Here is a 20,355-nt window from a genome sequence, read left to right as displayed (position 1 = left end):
ATGGTGGGGTTCCGGGATGATGGGCACTGCTTTCCTGTGGCAGCACTCTGTACAGATGTGCTCAGTGGTGAGGAGGGCTTCACCCGTGATGGACTGGGTGCAGCCATTAATTTTTGCAGGCTTTTCCATTCCTGGGCTTTGGTATTTCCAGACCAGGCTTGTGATGCAACCAGTCAGGATACTCTCCATTGTGCATCCACAGAAGTTTGTCAAAGTTTTAGATGACAAGCTAAATCTGGACAAACTTCAAAGAAGATAGAGGTGCTGCCGTTCTTTCTTTGTAATGGTAACCCACCAATTCATCCACGTTTATTTTTCTCAGCATTTTTATTGAAGGCTTCAAGCGCAAGTAAGAATGAGCTACTTTTCTTATTAAAGATTTCAAAAATTACTTCTCCCAGTAGAGAAAAATGTGCATTCAAACTTTAAATCACTTCACAAATAAAATCTCCTAAAGTTCAGTGCTAACCAAATTTTTGCCTTGAATTTTCTTATAGGCAATCATTTAAAAAAATCCACCGTGGACATCCTCATCCATTTACAAGACGTAAACGACAATTCTCCAAAATTAGCAAAAGACTCCTCCTTGTTTTCCATTTGCTTGCCAGCCAAAGAAGAAATGAAGGTGACAATCCACGCTGTCGATGATGACATAGCATATGGTTCTCCGTTCAATTTTTCTCTGAATGGAGTGGCAGGCAGACGGTGGTCTGTTAAACAAATCAATGGTAGGTGGATTCCAATAGTGAGGTTTTGTTAATAAACAGTCCGTCACAGGTTCCCCATTCTACATTAGAATCTAAACTGCGTTTTGAAGCCATTTGTTCTGTCTCCATATACTCAATGGCCACTTCATTAGGTACCTCCTGCATCTAATGAAGTGACCACTGAGTGTATGTTCATGGTCTTCTGCTGTTGTAGCCTGTCCACTTCAAGGTTCGATACCTTGTGCATTCAGAGATGCTCTTCTGCACACCACTGTTGTAATGCATTAGTTATTGTTGCCTTCCTGTCAGCTTGAACCAGTCTGGCCATTCTCCTCTGATCTCTCTCATCAACAAGGTGTTTTTGCCCACAGAACTGCCACTCACTGGATGTTTATTTGGTTTTTGCACCAGCATCTATAAATTCTAGAGCAGGGGTTCCCAACCTGGGGTTCACTGACTCCTCAGTAAGGCTCCAAGGCATAGAAAAGGTTGGGAATCCCTGCTCTAGAGACGATTGTACATAAACGTCCCAGGAGATCAGCTGTTTCTGAGATACTCAAACCACTCTCTCTGGCACCAATAATCATTTAACAATCATAGATCAGACTTCTTCCACATTCTGATGTTTGGTCTGCACAACAACTGAACATTTTGACCATATTTGCATGCTTTTACGCACAGAGTTGCTGCCACATAATTGGTTGAATTTCCTGAAGAGACTTTAATAACCCCAAGACACTCTTAAGAATTTGCCACTGGGGATCACATTTTGTATTTACAGCTGACTCGTGAAGGAATCTGCTTCAGTCTCTGGCTGGGACTGTGGGTTGAAATCTCATCTAATCTCCTTGACATATACCATTTTAAATACAGTTTTCCTACCACTAAACATTTCTTTACTTCCCACTTCCTCCCTGCTTTCCACAGGGATTGCTCCCTCCATGATTCCCTTGTCCATTTGTCCCTCCCCACTAAGCTCCCTCCAGGCACTTAACTGCAAATGCCTAAAGTGCGACACCCGCACATACATCTCCTCCCTCACCTCCATTCAGGGCCCCAAGCAGTCCTTCCGGGTGAGTCAACACTTCATCTACAAATCTGCTAGGGTCATCTATTGTATCTGATGCTCCCAATGCACCCTCCTCTATGCTGGTGAGACCCGTCAGAAACTGGAGGGTTGATTTGTCAAGCACTACTGCACCATCTGCCACAAGTGGGACTTACAGTGGCCAAACATTTCAATTCCCATTACTGTTGTGACGTGTCAATCCATGGTATCCTTTTTGCGCCAAGATGAGGCAACCCTCGAGATGGAGGAGCAACACCTTATATTCCATCTGGGTAGTTTCCGACCTAATGGCATGAATATCGATTTCTCCTTCCAGTAAACAAGTTCCATCCCCCCCCCTTCCTCTATTCCCCAATCTGGCCTTTCAATTCTTCATGTGCCTATTACATCCTCCTGGGTCTACTCTTCTTCCCCGTATCCTGTGGTCCACTCTCCTCTCCTATCAGATTCCTTCTTCTCCAGCCCTTGCCTTTCCCATGCACCTGGCTTCACCTATCTTCTTCCAGCTAGCCGCCTTCCCTTCCCTTACCCCAACCTTTTTATTCCAGCTTCTTCCTCCTTCTTTTCCTGTCCTGATGAAGGGTCTCATTGACTGTACTCTTTTCCACAATGCTGCCTGACCTGCTGATTTCCTCCAGCATTTGGTATGTGTCGCTTTGGATTTCCAGCACCTGCAGAATTTTCTTTTATTTATCCAAACCGTTTCTTTCTTTATTTTTATTTTCGAGATATAGTATGGTCACAGGCCCTTCTGGCCTGATGAGCCCATGCCATCCAATTACGCCCGTGTGACCAATTGACCAACTAACCCATCTGTACGTCTTTGGATGGTGAAATGAAACTGGAGCACCCAGAGGACACCCATGACATCACAGGGAGAACATAAAAACTCCTTACAGACAGCGGCGGGAATTGAACCCAGGCCGCTGGCACAGTAGTAGCTTTACATTGAACATTACGCAGTCTTGCCAACACAAATTAGATTTAGTTGAACTTTAATTCAATTTTTTTTCTAACTTAACATCTGAAATCATAAGTGCAAAGCACCACTTCAAAATAATCTAACTCAGATCTTCAATCATATGGGATTAATTAGCATGGGGGGGAGGTCCATTTTACGATCATAAGAAGTAGCAGCCAAGTTTGCTCAACAGCCCACTGAGTCTGCTCCACGGCTGACTAATTACCCTTCTCAAACCACTCTCCTGCCTTCTCTACATAACCTCCAATGCTCAGATTAACTGACAACCTATCAACCACTGCTTTAAATATACTTAATAATTTGGCCTTCCACAGATTCATAGCCCTCTGGCTAAAGAGATCCCTCCTGATCTTTGTTCTAACTGGACACCTCTCTATTCTGGGCAAACACGAGGAAATCTGCAGATGCTGCAAATTCAAACAACACACACAAAATGCTGGTGGAACACAGCAGGCCAGGCAGCATCTATAGGGAGGAGCACTGTTGACGTTTCGGGCCGAGACCCTTGATCATGACCCCACTAAGGAGCACCAGGCCACTGTCTCCTATACCATCACCAACGTTATCAGCTCTGGGGATCTCCCATCCACTGCCACCAACCTCATAGTTCCCACACCCTGCACTTCCCGTTTCTACCTCCTACCCAAGATCCACAAACCTGCCTGTCCAGGTAGACCCATTGTTTCAGCTTGTTCTTGCCCCACTAAACTCATTTCTGCATACCTTGACACTGTTTTACCCCCCCCCCCCCTTGTTCAATCCCTTCCCACCTATGTTCGTGACACTTCTCACGCTTTGAATTTTTTCAATGATTTTAAGTTCCCTGGTCCCCACCGCCTTATTTTCACCATGGACGTCCAGTCCCTATATACCTCCATCCCCCACCAGGAAGGTCTCAAAGCTCTCCACTTCTTTTTATATTCCAGACCTAACCAATTCCCCTCTACTACCACTCTCTTCCGTCTCGCGGAATTAGTTCTTACTCTCAATAATTTCTCCTTTAGCTCCTCCACTTCCTCCAAACCAAAGGTGTAGCCATGGGCACCCGTATGGGTCCCAGTTATGCTTGCCTTTTTGTTGGCTTTCTGAAACAGTCCATGTTCCAAGCCTATACGGGTATCCGTCCCCCTCTTTTCGTTCGCTACATCGACGACTGCATTGGTGCTGCCTCCTGCACGCATGCTGAGCTCATTGACTTCATTAACTTTGCCTCCAACTTTCACCCTGCTCTCAAATTTACCTGGTCCATTTTCATATAACCATTTAACAACTACAGCATGGAAACAGGCCATCTCAGCCCTTCTAGTCCGTGCCAAACGCTTACTCTCACCTAGTCCCACCTACCTGCACTCAGCCCATAACCCTCCATTCCTTTCCTGTCCATATACCTATCCAATTTTTTTTTTAAATGACAAAATCGAACCTGCCTCTACCACTTCTACTGGAAGCTCGTTCCACACAGCTACCACTCTCTGAGTAAAGAAGTTCACCCTCGTGTTACCCCTAAACTTTTGCCCCTTAACTCTCAACTCATGTCCTCTTGTTTGATTCTCCCCTACTCTCAATGGAAAAAGCCTATCCACGTCAATTCTATCAATCCCCCTCAGAATTTTAAATACCTCTATCAAGTCTCCCCTCAACTTTCTACGCTCCAAAGAATAAAGACCTAACTTGTTCAACCTTTCCCTGTATCTTAGGTGCTGAAACCAGGTAACATTCTAGTAAATCTCCTCTGTACTCTCTCTATTTTGTCAACATCTTTCCTATAATTCGGTGACCAGAACTGTACACAATACTCCAAAGTCGGCCTTACCAATGCCTTGTACAATTTTAACATTACATCCCAACTTCTATACTCAATGCTCTGATTTATAAAGGCCAGCATACCAAAAGCTTTCTTCACCACCCTATCCACATGAGATTCCACTTCAGGGAACTATGCACCATTATTCCTAGATCACTCTGTTCTACTGCATTCCTCAATGCCCTACCATTTACCATGCATGTCCTATTTTGATTATTCCTACCAAAATGTAGCACCTCACACTTATCAGCATTAAACTCCATCTGCCATCTTTCAGCCCACTCTTCTAACTGGCCTAAGTCTCTCTGCAAGCTTTGAAAACCGACTTCATTATCCACAACACCACCTACCTTAGTATCACCTGCATACTTACTAATCCAATTTACCACCCCATCATCCAGATCATTCATGTATATGACAAGCAACATTGGACCCAGTACAGATCCCTGAGGCACACCACTAGTCACTGGCCTCCAACCTGACAAACAGTTATCCACCACTACTCTCTGGCATCTCCCATCCAGCCACTGTTGAATCTATTTTACTACTTCAATATTAATACCTAAAGATTGAACCTTCCTAACTACTCTTCCGTGTGGAACCTTGTCAAAGGCCTTACTGAAGTCCATATAGACAACATCCACTGCTTTACTCTCATCAACTTTCCTAGTAACCTCTTCAAAAAATTTAATAAGATTTGTCAAACATGACCTTCCACGCACAAATCCATGTTGACTGCTCCTAATCAGACCCTGTCTATCCAGGTAATTATATATACCATCTCTAAGAATACGTTCCATTAATTTACCACCACTGACGTCAAACTTACGGGCCGATAATTGCTAGGTTTACTCTTAGAACGTTTTTCAAACAATGGAACCACATGAGCAATACGCCAATCCTCCAGCACCATCCCTATTTCTAATGACATTTGAAATATTTCTGTCAGAGCCCCTGCTATTTCTATCCTGTCAGGACCCAGATACTTATCCCCTTTTATATTCTTTAAAAGCTCTAGTACTTCCGACAGCTCCCTCCCCTTTATCGATCTTTCTGTCTCCACCTCTGGAGATGGCTTATCTACTGATATCTACTATAAGCCTACAGACTCTCACAGCTACCTGGACTATTCCAGTTCCCACCCTGTCTCTTGCAAAAATACTATGCCCTTCTCGCAATTCCTCTGTCTCCGCCGCATCTGCTCTCAGGATGAAGCTTTTCATTCCAGGACGAAGGAGATGTCTTCCTTTTTTAAACAAAGGGGCTTCGCTTCTTCCACCATCAACTCTGCTCTCAAACGCATCTCTCCCATTTCCCGCACATCTGCCCTCACCCCATCCGCCCGCCACCCCATTTGGGATAGGGTTCCCCTTTTCCTCACCTACCACCCCACCAGCCTCCAGGTCCAACATATAATTCTCTGTAACTTGTGCCACCTCCAACAGGATCCCACTACCAAGCACATCTTTCCCTCTCCTCCCTCTTTCTGCTTTCCACAGGGATCGCTCCCTTTGCGACTCCCTTATCCATTCGTTCCCCCATCCCTTCCCACCGATCTCCCTCCTGGCACTTACCCTCGTAAGCGGAACAAGTGCTACACCTGCCCTTACACTTCCTCCCTCACCACCATTCAGGGCCCCAGATAGTCCTTCCAGGTGAGGCAACACTTCACCTGTGAGTCGGCTGGTGTGGTATACTGTGTCCGGTGCTCCCAGTGTGGCCTTTTATATATTGGTGAGACCCGACACAGACTGGGAGACCATTTTGCTGAACACCTATGCTCGGTCCGCCAGAGAAAGCAGGATCTCCCAGTGGCCACACATTTTAATTCCACGTCCCATTCCCATTCTGATATGTCTATCCATGGCCTCCTCTATTGTCAAAATGAATCCAAACTCAGGTTGGAGGAACAACACCTTATATACCGGCTGGGTAGCCTCCAACCTGATGGCATGAACATTGACTTCTCTAACTTCCGTTAATGCCCCTCCTCCCCTTCTTACCCATCCCTGATATATTTAGTTTTTTTCCCCCTCCTCTTTTTTTCTCTCTCTGCCCATCGCTCTGCCTGTTCTCCATCTCCCTCTGGTGCTCCCCTCCCCCTTTCTTTTCCCTAGGCCTCCCGTCCCATGATCCTTTCCCTTCTCCATCTCTGTATCACTTTCGCCAATCACCTTTCCAGCTCTTAGCTTCATCCCACCCCCTCCGGTCTTCTATCATTTCGCATTTCTCCTCCCCCTCCTACTTTCAAATCTCTTACTTTCCTTTCAGTTAGTCCTGACGAAGGGTCTCAGCCCGAAACATTGACAGCGCTTCTCCCTATAGATGCTCTCTATTCTGGGGCCATGGTGGGGATGCTTTCTATTCTGTTTTAAATGGATGGCCCTCTATCTTGTGACTGGGTCCTCTTATCCTAGACTTCCCCACCATGGGAAACATCCTCTCCACATCCGCCCTATCTAGGCCTTTCAATATTTGATATGTTTCAATGAGATCCCTCCCTCGTTCTTCTAAACTCCAGTGACAACAGGCCCAAAGCCAACAACAGCTCCTCATACCTTAATCCTTTCACTTTCTTTTGACTTCCTTTTCTGAGAAAACTCACAACAGCATTTTCCTTTGCAGGTACCCATGCCTCTCTCATCATGAAATTTGGAAAGCATCAGGAAGAAACAGAGTATAAGATTCCTGTGACGGTTTTCGATCGTGGCGTCCCACCTCGGAAAGGAAAATATTACATCACAGGTAAAGGTTCACAGGGATCTTCTTAACATCTGAAATTATTATTCATGCACAATTTGACATCAATATCCTTGTTGTTTTCTCTCTTGTGATAATGTGTTCTGTGAATAGAGAAACTGCATCTTTTTAAGCAGGCTGCATAGTACATCAGCTATAAAATGGGTGCTGAATTGGTTGTGGTATGACCTGTGTTACTTGCACATGCTTTTTTTTAAAGACCAATTTAATTACAAGACATCTGACCTCAAGAACGTTTGATAGCTCTGGGTCTATACTCGCTGGAATCCAGAAGGATCAGGGGGGACCTCACTGAAACCTTTCAAATGTTGAAAGGCCTAGACAGAGTTGATGTGGAAAGGATGTTTCCCATGGTGGGAGAGTCTAGGACAAGAGGGCACAGCCTCAGGATAGAGAAGTGTCCATTTAAAATAGGGATGTGGAGAAATTTCTTTAGCCAGAGGGTGGTGAATTTGTACAATTTATTACCACAGGCAGCTGAGGAGTCCAGGTCATTGGGTGTATTTAAGGCAGAGCTTGATTGGTTCTTGATAGTACATGGCATCAAAGGTTACGGGGAGAAGGTCGGGAAGGGGAGCTGAGGTGGGGTAAAAAGGATCAGCCATGATTACATGGTGGAGCAGATTTGATGGGCCAAATGGCCTAATTCTACTCCTATTTCTTATTGGTCTAATGGAGTGCTGCATATGCAGGGCCCCTAACATTGTTAAGGAACCCTCCAATCTCTTTGACCTAATACCATCAGGCAGGAGGTACCATAGCATTAGGACAAGAGTTGTGAGGATGAGAAACAGTTTCTTCCCCCAGGCCACCACACCGGTCTCATCACGTATAAAGTACTAGCTGCGTAATACTGATTACTGCTTAACTTGTGTTGTAAATGCACCTTATCACTTGTTAATTTACTAGTGGTAATATTATGTTGTGTGTGTCTTAGATGTTGCGTGTTGTGTACCTTGGTCCGGAGAAACATTGTTTAATTTGGCAGTAACTGACAATAAACTGAACTTGAACTTGAACCTGTCATTCAACCATATATGGTGGTGGCATCCATCTGTCTCGAAGGGCAAAAGGTGATGATGGTCATCATGACACGCCTGGGTGGAAGGTATGGAGATCCTGAGATGCCCAGTTGTCCAGATCCCCCTCTCGGCCTCACCGGTGTAGTCCAAGGGAAAACTTATGAGCAATACATTTGGCACCAGCTTGACTGCAGGAGCTGCCGGACGAATGTTCAGTGATGTCCAGCCGCCTAGGGGGCTCTGGTTTTGCTGTCTGGGTTTACTCCCATAGCCTTCGTCTCTCCTGAGACTGCCCACAAGCCATTGGGGCTACTTACCCGTAGCTGGGGATTTGGTTCACAAGTACCAGGGCATGTCCACACGCTGGAAGGCCTACGTGTTACACGTACAGGGCCAGACCTCTTCCCCATCCTCTGTAGTTCAGTCTGAGTCGGAAAGGAGTTCAGTTTCCGTGTGTCGCCAGCGAGGAGGCACTACATGAGGCTTGCTGTTGCAGAGGCTGTGTACTGGCAGGGAGAGACTGACACATTCAGCTCTCCTTTTCACAAGACTGCTAGCCAGCGGTGGAAGCTGAAATTGAAAGCAATAAGCACTACCCACTACACTACCACACTACCACACTAGACGCATCACAACATGCATTTGACACCCTTATGGGTGTTAATCGTACACAAATACCCATCATTATAGACAACTGAAACAGCACTGCTCAGGGGCCCAGATGCACAACACAGTACCAACAGTCACACACAGTGCAAGGCACGTATTGCACGATTATGTTTTATAGTTGGAGCATCCAGAGGAAACCCACATGGTCACCGTGAGAATATGCAAACTCCTTATAGATAGCCGTGCAAACTGAACCTGGGGGTATTACTTAGTAATTAATTAGTTAATTTAGAGATACAGTGCAGATTAGCCCAGCAGCCCACCTATTGGAAACCACCCTCATCACAGGACAATTTACAATGACCAATTGGCCTGCATTCGGTGTTTGGAATGAGGGAGGACGCAGGAACACACGGAGAAAACCCACACGATCAAGGGGAGAACGTACAAACTCCTCACAGTCGGTGCTGGAATTGAATTCTGACACGCTGAGCTGTAAGATCGACGTGCTGCACCGCTGTGCCCCCGCCTCCCCCAAGACATGTAAATTTGCATCTGATTTGTACAGATATGCAACATTCAAATCAGAAACATACAGTGCTGTGCAAAAGCCTTAGGCACAAGTATATAGCCAGGGCACCTAAGACCTTTGCACAGTACTGTAGTAATTTTATGCTTTGCACTATATTCCTGCCGCAAAAAAAAATAAATGTCATGACATATGTGAGTAACAATAAACCTGATTCTGAGATGGGTCTCTATTGTGACTGAGAGTGGGAAAGGGGCAAGGAGAGGGGAATCATGGTTGGGAAAAGGGGAAGGGAGAGGGGAGGGAGAAGGAAGCACCAGAGAGACATTCTGTAATGATCAATAAAGCAATTGTTGGAATCAAATGACTTTACCTGGTGTCTCAGAGCTGGGTGTGTCTGCACCCACACTAGCTCCCCCCTGCCCTTGGTACTACATCTCTGCCACCTGCCCACACCCCTCCCTCAGCGCTCCACCCTCACCATTCCCAATATCCTTTGCCCCCACCTGATTTATAGATCCGCTCTCCACTCCACATTGACAGGTAGATACAATACTGTGCAAAGGTTTTTAGCACCCTAGCAATGTATATTTGCCGAAGAGTTTTGCACGGTACTGTAAAGTAAATAAGTAAAACATATTTTTACAAGGAAAAGAAACACAATTAGAACGAAAAAATCTATTTGTAGTGAAAAGTGGCCGTAGTGTTGCTGAATTGTGGCAATAAGGGTTTCACCAGTTGTTTGATGGGAAGTGGCTGTTCCTCAACCCAGTCATGTGGGACTTCAGATTTCTGTACCTCCCTCTCGATGGGAATTGCGAGAAGACAGCATGATATGGGGATCTTTGATGATGGGCATTGCCTTCTTGAGGCAGCACCTCCTGTCGGTACTACTGAAGGTGGGGAGGCATGTGCCCATGATGTGTTGAGCATTGTTTCCAGACTCTACAGCATTTTACTTTTGAATTGGCAATATGGCCTCAGAAATAGCTTACTGACAGTGAAGGATTACATGCAAAGGAGAAACTTCAATGATAACATCAAAATCAGCCTGAATAAATTCAACAAGACAGCTAAAATCCGGGAAGACATTGCACTCAATAGATACAGCTGGAGGAAAGCTGTTCAAGAGGGAGCTGCGCTACATGAGGACAACCTCCTCTGTGCCACAGGGGATGAGCGGCAGCTGCGAAAGGGGAGATAAACAACCAGAAGACCCAACCATTAATCACAACCACACAGCACCAGATCCCAGACTGGCCTCTGCAGCCACCTGAGGACACACCAACAGACAATCCCTTAGGAGACTTGACTCAAGTCATAGAGTCATATAATCATTGAACACTACAGCACAGAACAGACTCTTCGGCCCATCTAGTCCATGCTGAACTATTAATCTATCTAGTCCCGTCGACCTGCACTGGGACCATAGCCCTCCCATCCATGTACTTATACAAACTTCTCTTAAATGTTGAAATCGAACCCACATCCACCAACAGTTTGTTCCACACTCTCACCACCTTCTGAGTGAAGGTTTCCCTTCATGTTCCCCTTAAACTTTTCACCTTTCGCCTTTAACCCATGAACTTTAGTTTTAGTCCTAACTGACCTCAGTGGAAAAAGCCTGCTTGCACTTATCTAAACCCTTCATAATTTTGTATACCTCTATCAAGTCTCCTCTCATTCTCATAAGCTCTAGGGAATAAAGTCCTAACCTATTCAACCTTTCCTTATAACTCAGGCCCCCAATTTTCTCAGCACACTTTCAATCTTATTGGAATCTTTCCTGTAGGTACTGTAGGTGACCATAACTCAAAAATAGGCCTCACCAACATCTTATACAACTTCAAAGTAATATCCCAACTCAATACTCATTGCCCTAATGTATTAAAGTCAATGTGCAAGAGTTCTTTAGTAAGTGATCACACTAGTATTACTATATTTCAACTAGTAGGAGTGTTCAAGGACATCTTCAATCTCTCATTGTTGCCACCTGCTTCAAAAGGGCAACCATCATTCCAGTGCCCAAGAAGATCAGAGTGAGTTGCCTCAATGTCTATCACCCAGTGGCACTCACTTCTACTGGGGTGAAGTGCTTTGAGAGGGCAGTCATGGCCAGAATCAACTGACTAAGCAAGAACCTGGACCTGCTGCAATCGGCCGATCACCACATGAAGTCTACAGTGGATGCAATCTCACTGGCCCTCCGCTCAGCCTTGGATCAATTGGACTATGGTAATACCTACGTCAGGCTGCTGTTTATTGATTACAGCTTAGTGTTCAGCACAATTGTACCCTCAGTTCGAATCAACGAGCTCCAAAACCTGGGTCTCTGTACCTCCCCCTGCAAATGGACTTCCTGTCTGGGAGACCACAGTCTGTGTGTATCGGAAATATTATCTCCTCCTCACTAACAGTCAGCACTGGTGCAGCTCAAGGATGTGTGCTTAGCCCACTGCCCTACTCTCTCTACACCCATGAGTGGCTGGGCACAGCTCAAGTACCTTCTATAAATTTGCACGACTATTGTTAGCAGAATTTCAAATGGTGAGCTGGCGTACAGGAGTAAGATAGGTCAGCTGGTTAACTGGTGTAGCAGTAACAACCTTGCACTCAACTTCAGTAAGACCGAAGAATTGGTTGTGGACGTCAGGAAGGGGAAATCAAGAGAACACACACCAGTCCTCGTCACGGAAAAGGGCCAGCAGTTTCAGGTCCCCGGGTGTCAACATCTCTGAAGATCTATCCTGGAGCCAACATTTTGATGCAATTACAAAGGAGGCGTGGCAGTGGCTATAATTCATTAGGAGTTTCAGGAGAATTGATATGTCACCAAAGACACTCGCAAATTTCTACTGATGTACTATGGAGAGCTTTCTAACTGGTTGCATCACTGTCTTGCATGGAGAGACCACAGCACAGGATAATTAAAAAGCAGCAGAAAGTTGTAAACTGAGCCAGCTCCAACATGGGCACTAGCCTCCCAGTATTGAGGATATCTTCAAAAAGTCCTCGACAGCACCCAGGACACGCCCTCTTCTCATTTCTACCATCAGGGAGGAGGTACAAGAGCCCGAAGACACACACTCAATGTTTCATGAACAGCTTCTTCCCCTCTGCCATCAGATGTCTGAAGGGACAATGAACCCATGAACACCACCTCATTATTATTTTTCCTGATGGGTGAGGGATGAAGGATGAAGTAAGAATCTGAGAGGTCCACTCTCTTCTCCTGTCAGATTCCTTCTCCAACCCTTTACCTCTTCCATCTATCAACTCCCTGCTTCCTATTTCATTGCTGTCCTCCACCGACCTATCTCCCTCTACCTTGTACCCCTTTCCCTCCCTTATTTTGGCATTCATCCCCCTTCCTTTCCAGTCCTGATGAAGGGTCTCAACCCAAAGCGCTGGTTGTTTATTCATTTCCGTTGATGCTGCCTGACCCGCCGAATTCCTCCAGCATTTTGTGTGTGTTGCTCTGGATTCCCAGCATCTGCAGAATCTCCTGTGTTTATGGATTGACAGTAAGCCTATTAACATTTGCACATTAGATTCCACAAGCTAACTGGGGGCAGTGGCCTTTGATTTGACAGCTTTCTACTTTCTTTGGATTTGATTAAACATGATCCACTTATTTTTCCACGCATTTTCCTCTAACAGTGCGGATCTCGCAGTTCATCACCCGTCCCCCTCAAAATTCCATTTCTAAAGATAACATTTTTCCATTCCCCTTCTGCCAAGACCTTCTCAGACTCTGACCCATGCTGGTTTTAATTTTCCAACATATACATGTATCAGAGGAGGCTGTCAACTCTTAAAATCACTCTTGGACTGTACTCAAGCCTATAGAACATGGTAACAATACAGACCCTTCAGTCCATGATGCTGTGCTGAACCACATAGGCCAATCTACCACCAGGCACAAACAATTTTCTTACTTACGGCCTGTTACACCACCTGTGTTTAGTGCAGCAATGCAGGTCCTTCATCTCTGTTGGTGTTCAGACCTTCCTTCATGGTGTCAGAAGCTACCTCTGTGTTTTAACTACCGTCAGTCATGCAAGTCCCAGGTGGAGACTCAGGAATACTACAGCACACAGATGTAGAAGGATTCTTTATTGCTGTTTCCGTAACAATTTTGTTTGACCAGTCAGGGTTGTTAGCCCTGAGCTGAAACTCCAAATTTTGAGAAACGGTGGACCACTCTTACCCTCTACCCTCTGACCTGTTTGGCATGGATGACCCTAGCAAGAGCCAAAGCATAAAGTCCTGACTCCAGCCAGTGCAGCTCTCCGGGTCATTGAGGCACGCAAGCCTCCAAACCGTGACAAGGTTGTGGTCCTTTTGGATGCAAACAACACAGAACATAGACCATTACAGCACGGTACAGGCCCTTCAGCTCATAATGTTGTGCTGACCTTTTAACCTACTCTAACGTCAATCTAACCCTTCCCTCCTACATAGCCCTCCAATTTTCTGTCATCCATGTGCCTATCTAAGAGTGTCTTAAGTGCCCCAATGTATCTACCTCTACTACCATCCCTTGTAGCGTATTCCGTGGATCCAGCACTCCCTGTGTAAACAATCTACTTCTGACATCCACCCCTATACTTTACCCCAGTTGTCTTTAAATTAGCCATTTCCACCCTGGGAGAAGGTCTCTGGCTATCCACTCGATCCACTCGATGCCATCTAGCCTTCCCCTCCACTCTCTGCTTTGCCTAGGGATTACTCTGTACATGACTCCCTTGTTCACTCTGCACCCATCTCCTTCCTGGCACTTACCCCTGCAAGTGGGACAAGTACTAAACCTGAACCTACACCTCCTCCCTCACCACCATTCAGGGCCGTAAACAGTGTTTGCAGGTGAGGCGACACTTTTCCTGCGAGTCTGTCAGGGCTGTCCACTGTATCTGGTGCTCCCGGTGTGGCCCGGTCAGTGAAACCTGATGTAGATGAGGAACTCCTTCGATGAGCATCTTCGCTCTGTCCACCTCAAAAGGCAGGTACTTCATCTGGCCAACCATTTTAGTTCAATTTCCCATTTCCATGCCAACATGTCAGTCCATGGCCTCCTCAACAGCCCACACTCGGGTTGGAGGAGCAACTAATTCTGTCCGGGTAGCTTCCAACCTGATGGCATGGTCAGTCCTCAGTAATTTCTCCCCTTTCCCCATTCTCTCTTTCTCCTTTCCTGTTCTGGTTCCCCTCCCATCCTTTCTCTTCTCCTCACCTGCCCATCACCCATCTCTGGCATCCCTCCTCCTTCACTTTCTCCTGTCAGATTTTTCCTTTATCCTTTATTTTCTCCACCTCTCACCTCCAAGCTTCATACTTCATCTCCCCTCTCTGACAGACCCAACTTGCCCCTCACCTGACTTCCCTGTCACCTGCCAGACTGTACTCCTTCCCCTCCACTAGTCTTCCTCCCCCCAGCCGCCTTCTGAATTCTTCCCCCTTCATATCTCAGCCAGAGACGTCGACTGCTTATTCCTTTCCACAGATTCTGCCTGACCTGCTGAGTTCCTCCAGCTTTTTGTGTGGTTTGCTCAGGTTTTCCAGCGTCTGCAGGATCTCTTGTGTTTTTTAGCAAAAGTTTGGACGAGCATTTTGCATGTTAGTTCAGCAGTGGTGAACTGCACGAGACTGACCTGGATTTTTCATATCGTATTTATCATTGGCTTGCCTTTTTCTGCTTGCGCAATTCATTCTTTGTCTTCGCGTGTTGGGTGTTTGATATTTTCTTGAACAGGTTCCATGGCTTTTCTTTGCTTCATGACTGCCTGCAGGAGGATGAATCCCAAAGCTGTATTCTGTGTACATACTTTGATAACAAATCTACTCCAAATCTTTGAATCTAAATACTATCCTATACTGTAGTGAAAAACGTTCTAGCTACCTGTCCTCGGTGATTTTTCTGCTTTAATTCTTCAATCAGATTCAGATTAATTTATTTATAACAAGTACAACCAACACTAAGCATTAAATTTGTAATATCTCCTGTACTGATTTCCTTAGTACTCAATTGCCTATGTTATTCTTACTCATAATACAGCACAGCACAGGCCCTCTGGTCCACAATCCTTGATAGCTTTTTAACCTACTCCACGATCAATCTAACCTCTCCCTCCTATATAACCCTCAATCTGTGTGCTGTCTAAAAGTTTTTTATATACCCCTAATACATCTGCCTCTAGCATCACCTCTTCAGGACATTCTACCCACTCATCACTCTGTGTACAAAAAAAAAATGATTTTGCTTGTGTAACTTCTGTCGTTTGCTCTTGTGTATTGGTTAGGCCAGTTTGGCCTTGATCCAAATGTGCCTAGTTAGATCTACTCTTGTTTTGTCTATCTAAATCTCTTTCATCTGCCAAGCCTTAGAGCTTCAGGTTCTTATTTGTCACTCTGCCAAATTCCAGTTCAGTAAAAGCGCGTCACTGACACCCAGCCTAACAGCCATTAAGGACATACAGTATATACAGAAAGGTCTCGGAGTTTGTATATGCTCCCCATGATGGTGTGGGTTTCTTCCAGGTGCTCTGGTTTCCTCCCACAGTCCAAAGATGTACCAGTTGGTGGGGTAATTGGCATTGTAAATTGTCCCATGGTTATGCCAGGGTTAAATCAGGGGATTGCTTAAATCGAGTGGTGTGGCTCAAAGGGCCGGAAGAGCCAGTTCCACACTGTATCTCAAAAAACAGCATCACTTTATGGGCATACAGTCAATGTAATTATACAAGCATCTTGTGTATTTATATTTATTATTTGTGTTGCTTTATTATTATTGTATTCCTTATCTTATTGCCCCTTATACTTTACCTCAAACATCTTTATGCCGCATGGGATCCAGAGTAACATATATTTCATTCTCCTTTACACCCGTTGACTGCAAATGACATTAAACAATTTTCTTGATCGTGAAACTTGCTCTTTTTCCCTGTGAAGAAGTCACTGGATGCCCGTTCTTTCTGTTAGGCCTGGGTTACAGTACGTAAACATTTCTGAAGGGGCTGCTCCTCTGGTTTTGGTTGCACTTCTGATATACGGGCACCCAGTACAGAGGGGGTCGGATCACTCGGAGAATCTGCTGGTAGGCTTGCTGGGCCTGGCCAGGATGAGGGCTCTGCCTGGACCTACTACATGTCCTTCTTTTGGGGATACATTCATGCCCAGGTGTCCCTGGAGTGGGTGCATGCATGCAGTCACCAAGGGTACAGTGGGGGATTTCTGGGGATGGTGGGCCCAACAGGGAGCTGACTGTTTTATTGACAACAATAGTCATACTGCAATTTGAATTTTTTTCACTGTCTTGTAAATTCTTGATGTTTGTATTTTGTATATTTTTTCTGTGAATAGACTTTTGTAGTTTTGTGACAGCAAAAATATTTGCAATGTCATGGTGAGAAAGTGGTCAGGGTGAGGCTAACTGGCCAACTCTCACAAAGAATTGATTCAATAACCTCCCTATAGATTAAATCCTTTCTCTGCAGATCTCCTTTGCACTGTCTGCTGCAGGTACATCGCTTGGCACAACACTCACAAAATGCAGGTAGACCTCAGCAGCTCAGGCATCATCTATGGAAATGAATAAACTGTTACCTCATGATGTTACTGGCCCTTTCCCCACTCCTTTCAATACGTATGTCAGATAGGCTGGTGCAGTGATGCAGTGGGCAGTTTTGACTACCTGTTGTAGAGCCTGATTACAATGTGAGTCACTAAAAAATAAGACAAAGAACACAATAATAAAATAAATACATAAGGTAGCTTATATATATATATATAGTAGATTGATTGTATGTCCACAAAGTGATGCTAAGCACAGGAGTCAAGCGGTGGGTTAGTGGGTGGAGGTATTGATCAGCTTGCTGCTTTGGGAAAGTAACTGCTTTTGAGTCTGGTGGCCCTGGTGTGGATGCTACGTAGCCTCTTCCCTGATAGGAGTGGGACAAACAGTCCATGAGCAGGGTGGGTGGTGAGCAGCCGGAGAGTGGTGTATCTGTGGAATTCATTGCCACAGGTGGCTGTGGAGGCCAAGTCATTAAGTATATTTAAGGCAGAGGTTAATAGATTCTTGATTGGTCAGGACATTAAGGGATACGGGGAGAATGCAGGAGATTAGGGCTGAAAGGATAAAATCGATCAGCCATGATGAAATGGCAGACCAGGCTTGATGGGCCAAATGGCCTAATTCTGCTCCTATACCTTATGGTCTTATGGGTAGGAGCCTTCGTGAATTTTCTGGCACCTTTCTGTACATATGTCCTTAATGGCAGGTAAGCTGGTGCTGGTGATGGGTTGGGCAGTTTTGACTACCTTTTATAGGGCCATCCTGTCCACTGCTGAACAGTTTCCGTACCAGGCAGTGATGCAGTTTGTAGAATGACGTGAGCATAGATGTGCATAGCAGGTAAACAGACATACCCACTTCTGATTAAATGTTTAACGCACTGTCAACAATTTAATTCTGGTACAGTAACATTTACAAAGGCTTCTGCAAATGTCCAGTATTTAAGTCAGGAAAACATACGGCATGGAAATCAGTCTCTTTATTTATCAACTGGCACAAATGCCAGGTGTATTTACAGACATTTTTAATCTCTCCCTCTCCCGGTGTAGAGTGCCCTCCTGTTTCAAAGCATTGTTCCTGTACCTAAAAAGACCAAGGTAACATGTCTGAATGACAGGTGTCCTGTCGCACTCACCTCAATAATAAGCAAATGCTGTGAGAGGCTGGTCAAGGACTACATCTGCAGCATTCTACCACCCACACTGGATGCCCTACAACTCACCTACCGACACAACCAGTCAACAGAGAGTGCAGTAGCCACAGCTCTACACACTGTCCTTACACATCTGGAGATGAAGGACGCACATGTGAGAATGCTGTTAGACCATTAGACACAGGAGCAGAATTAGGCCATCCGGCCCATCGAGTCTGCTCCACCATTCAATCATGGCTGATCATTTTTTATTCTCCTCCTCAACTTCAGTTCCTCGTCTTCTCCCCGTAACCTTTGATGCCATGTCCAATCAAGAACCTATCAATCTCTGTCTTAAATACACCCAACAACCTGGCCTCCACAGCTGCAAGTGGCAACAAATTCCTCGAATTCACCATCCTTTTGCTAAAAGGTTTACTCTGCATCTCTGTTTTGGAAGGGTGCCCCCTCTATCCTGAGGCTGTGACCTCTTGTCCTAGATTCTCCCACCATGGGAAACATCCTTTCCACATCTACTCTGTCTAGCCTTTCAAGATTAGAAAGCTTCCTATGAGATCCCCCCTCATCCTTCTGAATTCCAGTGAGTACAGACCCAGAGCCATCAAATGTTCCTCGTATGATAACCTTTTAGTTCCTGGAATCATCCTTGTGAACCTCCTCTGGACCCTCTCCAATGCCAGCACATCTTTTTGAAGATGAGGAGCCCAAAACTGTTCACAATACTCAAGGTGAAGCCTCATCAACGCCTTATAAAGCCTCAGCATCACATCCTTTCTCTGGTATTCTAGACATTTTGAAATGAATGTTAACATGGCATTTGCCTTCCTCACCACTGACTCAACCTGCAAGTTAATCTTCAGGGTGTTCTGCACAAGGACTCCCAAGTCCCTCTGCATCTCAGATTCCAGGATTTTCTCCCCATTTACAAAATAGTCCACACATTTATTTCTACTACCAAAGTGCATGACCAAGATTGTATTTCATTTGCCACTTTCATGCCCATTCTCCTAATTGGTTCAAGTTCTTCTGCATCCTACCTGTTTCCTCAACACTACCTCCCCCTCCACCAGTCTTTGCATCATATGCAAACTTGGCCACAAAGCCATCTATTCCATCATCTAAATAATTGACATACAGCATAAAAAGAAGCAGTCCCAACACCAACCCCTGCGGAACACCACTAGTCACTGGTAACCAACAAGACAAGGATCCTTTTATTCCCACTCGCTGCCTCCTACCAATCAGTCAATGCTCTAACCATGTTAGTAACTTTCCTGTAATACCATGGGCTCTTAACTTGGTAAGCAGCCTCATGCGTGGCACCTTGTCAAATGCCTTCTGAAAGTCCAAATATAAATCATCCACTGCATCCCCATTATCTATCCTACTTGTAATTTCCTCAAAGAATTCCAACAGGTTTGTCAGGCAGGATTTTCCCTGAAGGAAACCATGCTGACTTTGTACAATCTTGTCCTGCATCACAAAGTACTCCATCACCTCATCCTTAACAATTGACTCTAACATTTACCCAACCACTGAGGTCAGGCTAACTGGTCTTGGCCTACAGTTCAGCATTCAACACCATAATTCTTTCCAGGCTCGACATGAAGCTCAGAGGCCTCGGCCTTCACCTTGCCTTGTGTAGCTGGATTCTGGACTTCCTGTCAGATCGCTGTCAGGTGGTAAGAGTGGGATCCCTATTTTCTGCCCCACTGGCCCTCAACACAGGTGCCCCTCAGGGCTGTGTCTTAAGCCTCTAAGCCTCCCCCCCTTTACTCTCCGTATACCCATGACTGTGTCACCACCCATAGCTACAAGCTGCTAATTAAATTTGCTGACGATACTACACTGAATGACTAATCTCAAATAATAATGAGGCAGCCTACAGGGAAGAAGTCATCAGCCTGACACAGTGGTGTCAAGAAAGCAACCTCTCCCTCAATGTCACAAAATTAAGGAGCTGGTTGTGGACTACAGTGGGAATGGAGACAGGGTAACCCCTATTGACATCAATGGATCTGAGGCTGAGAGGGTGAACAGCTTTAGGTTCCACGGCATAAACATCACCAAGGACCTCACATGGTCTGTACGTACCAGCTGTGTGGTGAAAAAGGCACAACAGAACCTCTTTCACCTCAGCCTGTTGA

At 45.4% G+C, this 20,355-nt stretch overlaps 1 protein-coding gene across 4 annotated transcripts in view; it reads left to right on the top strand.

Moving 5' to 3' along the window:
• The window catches only part of cdh17 (cadherin 17, LI cadherin (liver-intestine)), a 181,159-nt gene that overhangs the window by 151,189 nt on the left and 9,615 nt on the right, over nt 1-20,355 (top strand). For all 4 annotated transcript variants that reach the window (XM_059984795.1, XM_059984822.1, XM_059984814.1 and 1 more), the window contains exons 15-16: nt 498-728; nt 7,188-7,307. In XM_059984795.1, coding sequence (XP_059840778.1) covers nt 498-728; nt 7,188-7,307 — 351 coding nt within the window. The remainder of the gene's footprint in view (nt 1-497; nt 729-7,187; nt 7,308-20,355) is intronic.

The sequence above is a fragment of the Hypanus sabinus genome, chromosome 1 (genome assembly GCF_030144855.1).
Source record: "Hypanus sabinus isolate sHypSab1 chromosome 1, sHypSab1.hap1, whole genome shotgun sequence".
NCBI classification, from domain to species: Eukaryota; Metazoa; Chordata; class Chondrichthyes; order Myliobatiformes; family Dasyatidae; genus Hypanus; species Hypanus sabinus.
This window is presented reverse-complemented; position numbering and strand designations above follow the sequence as displayed.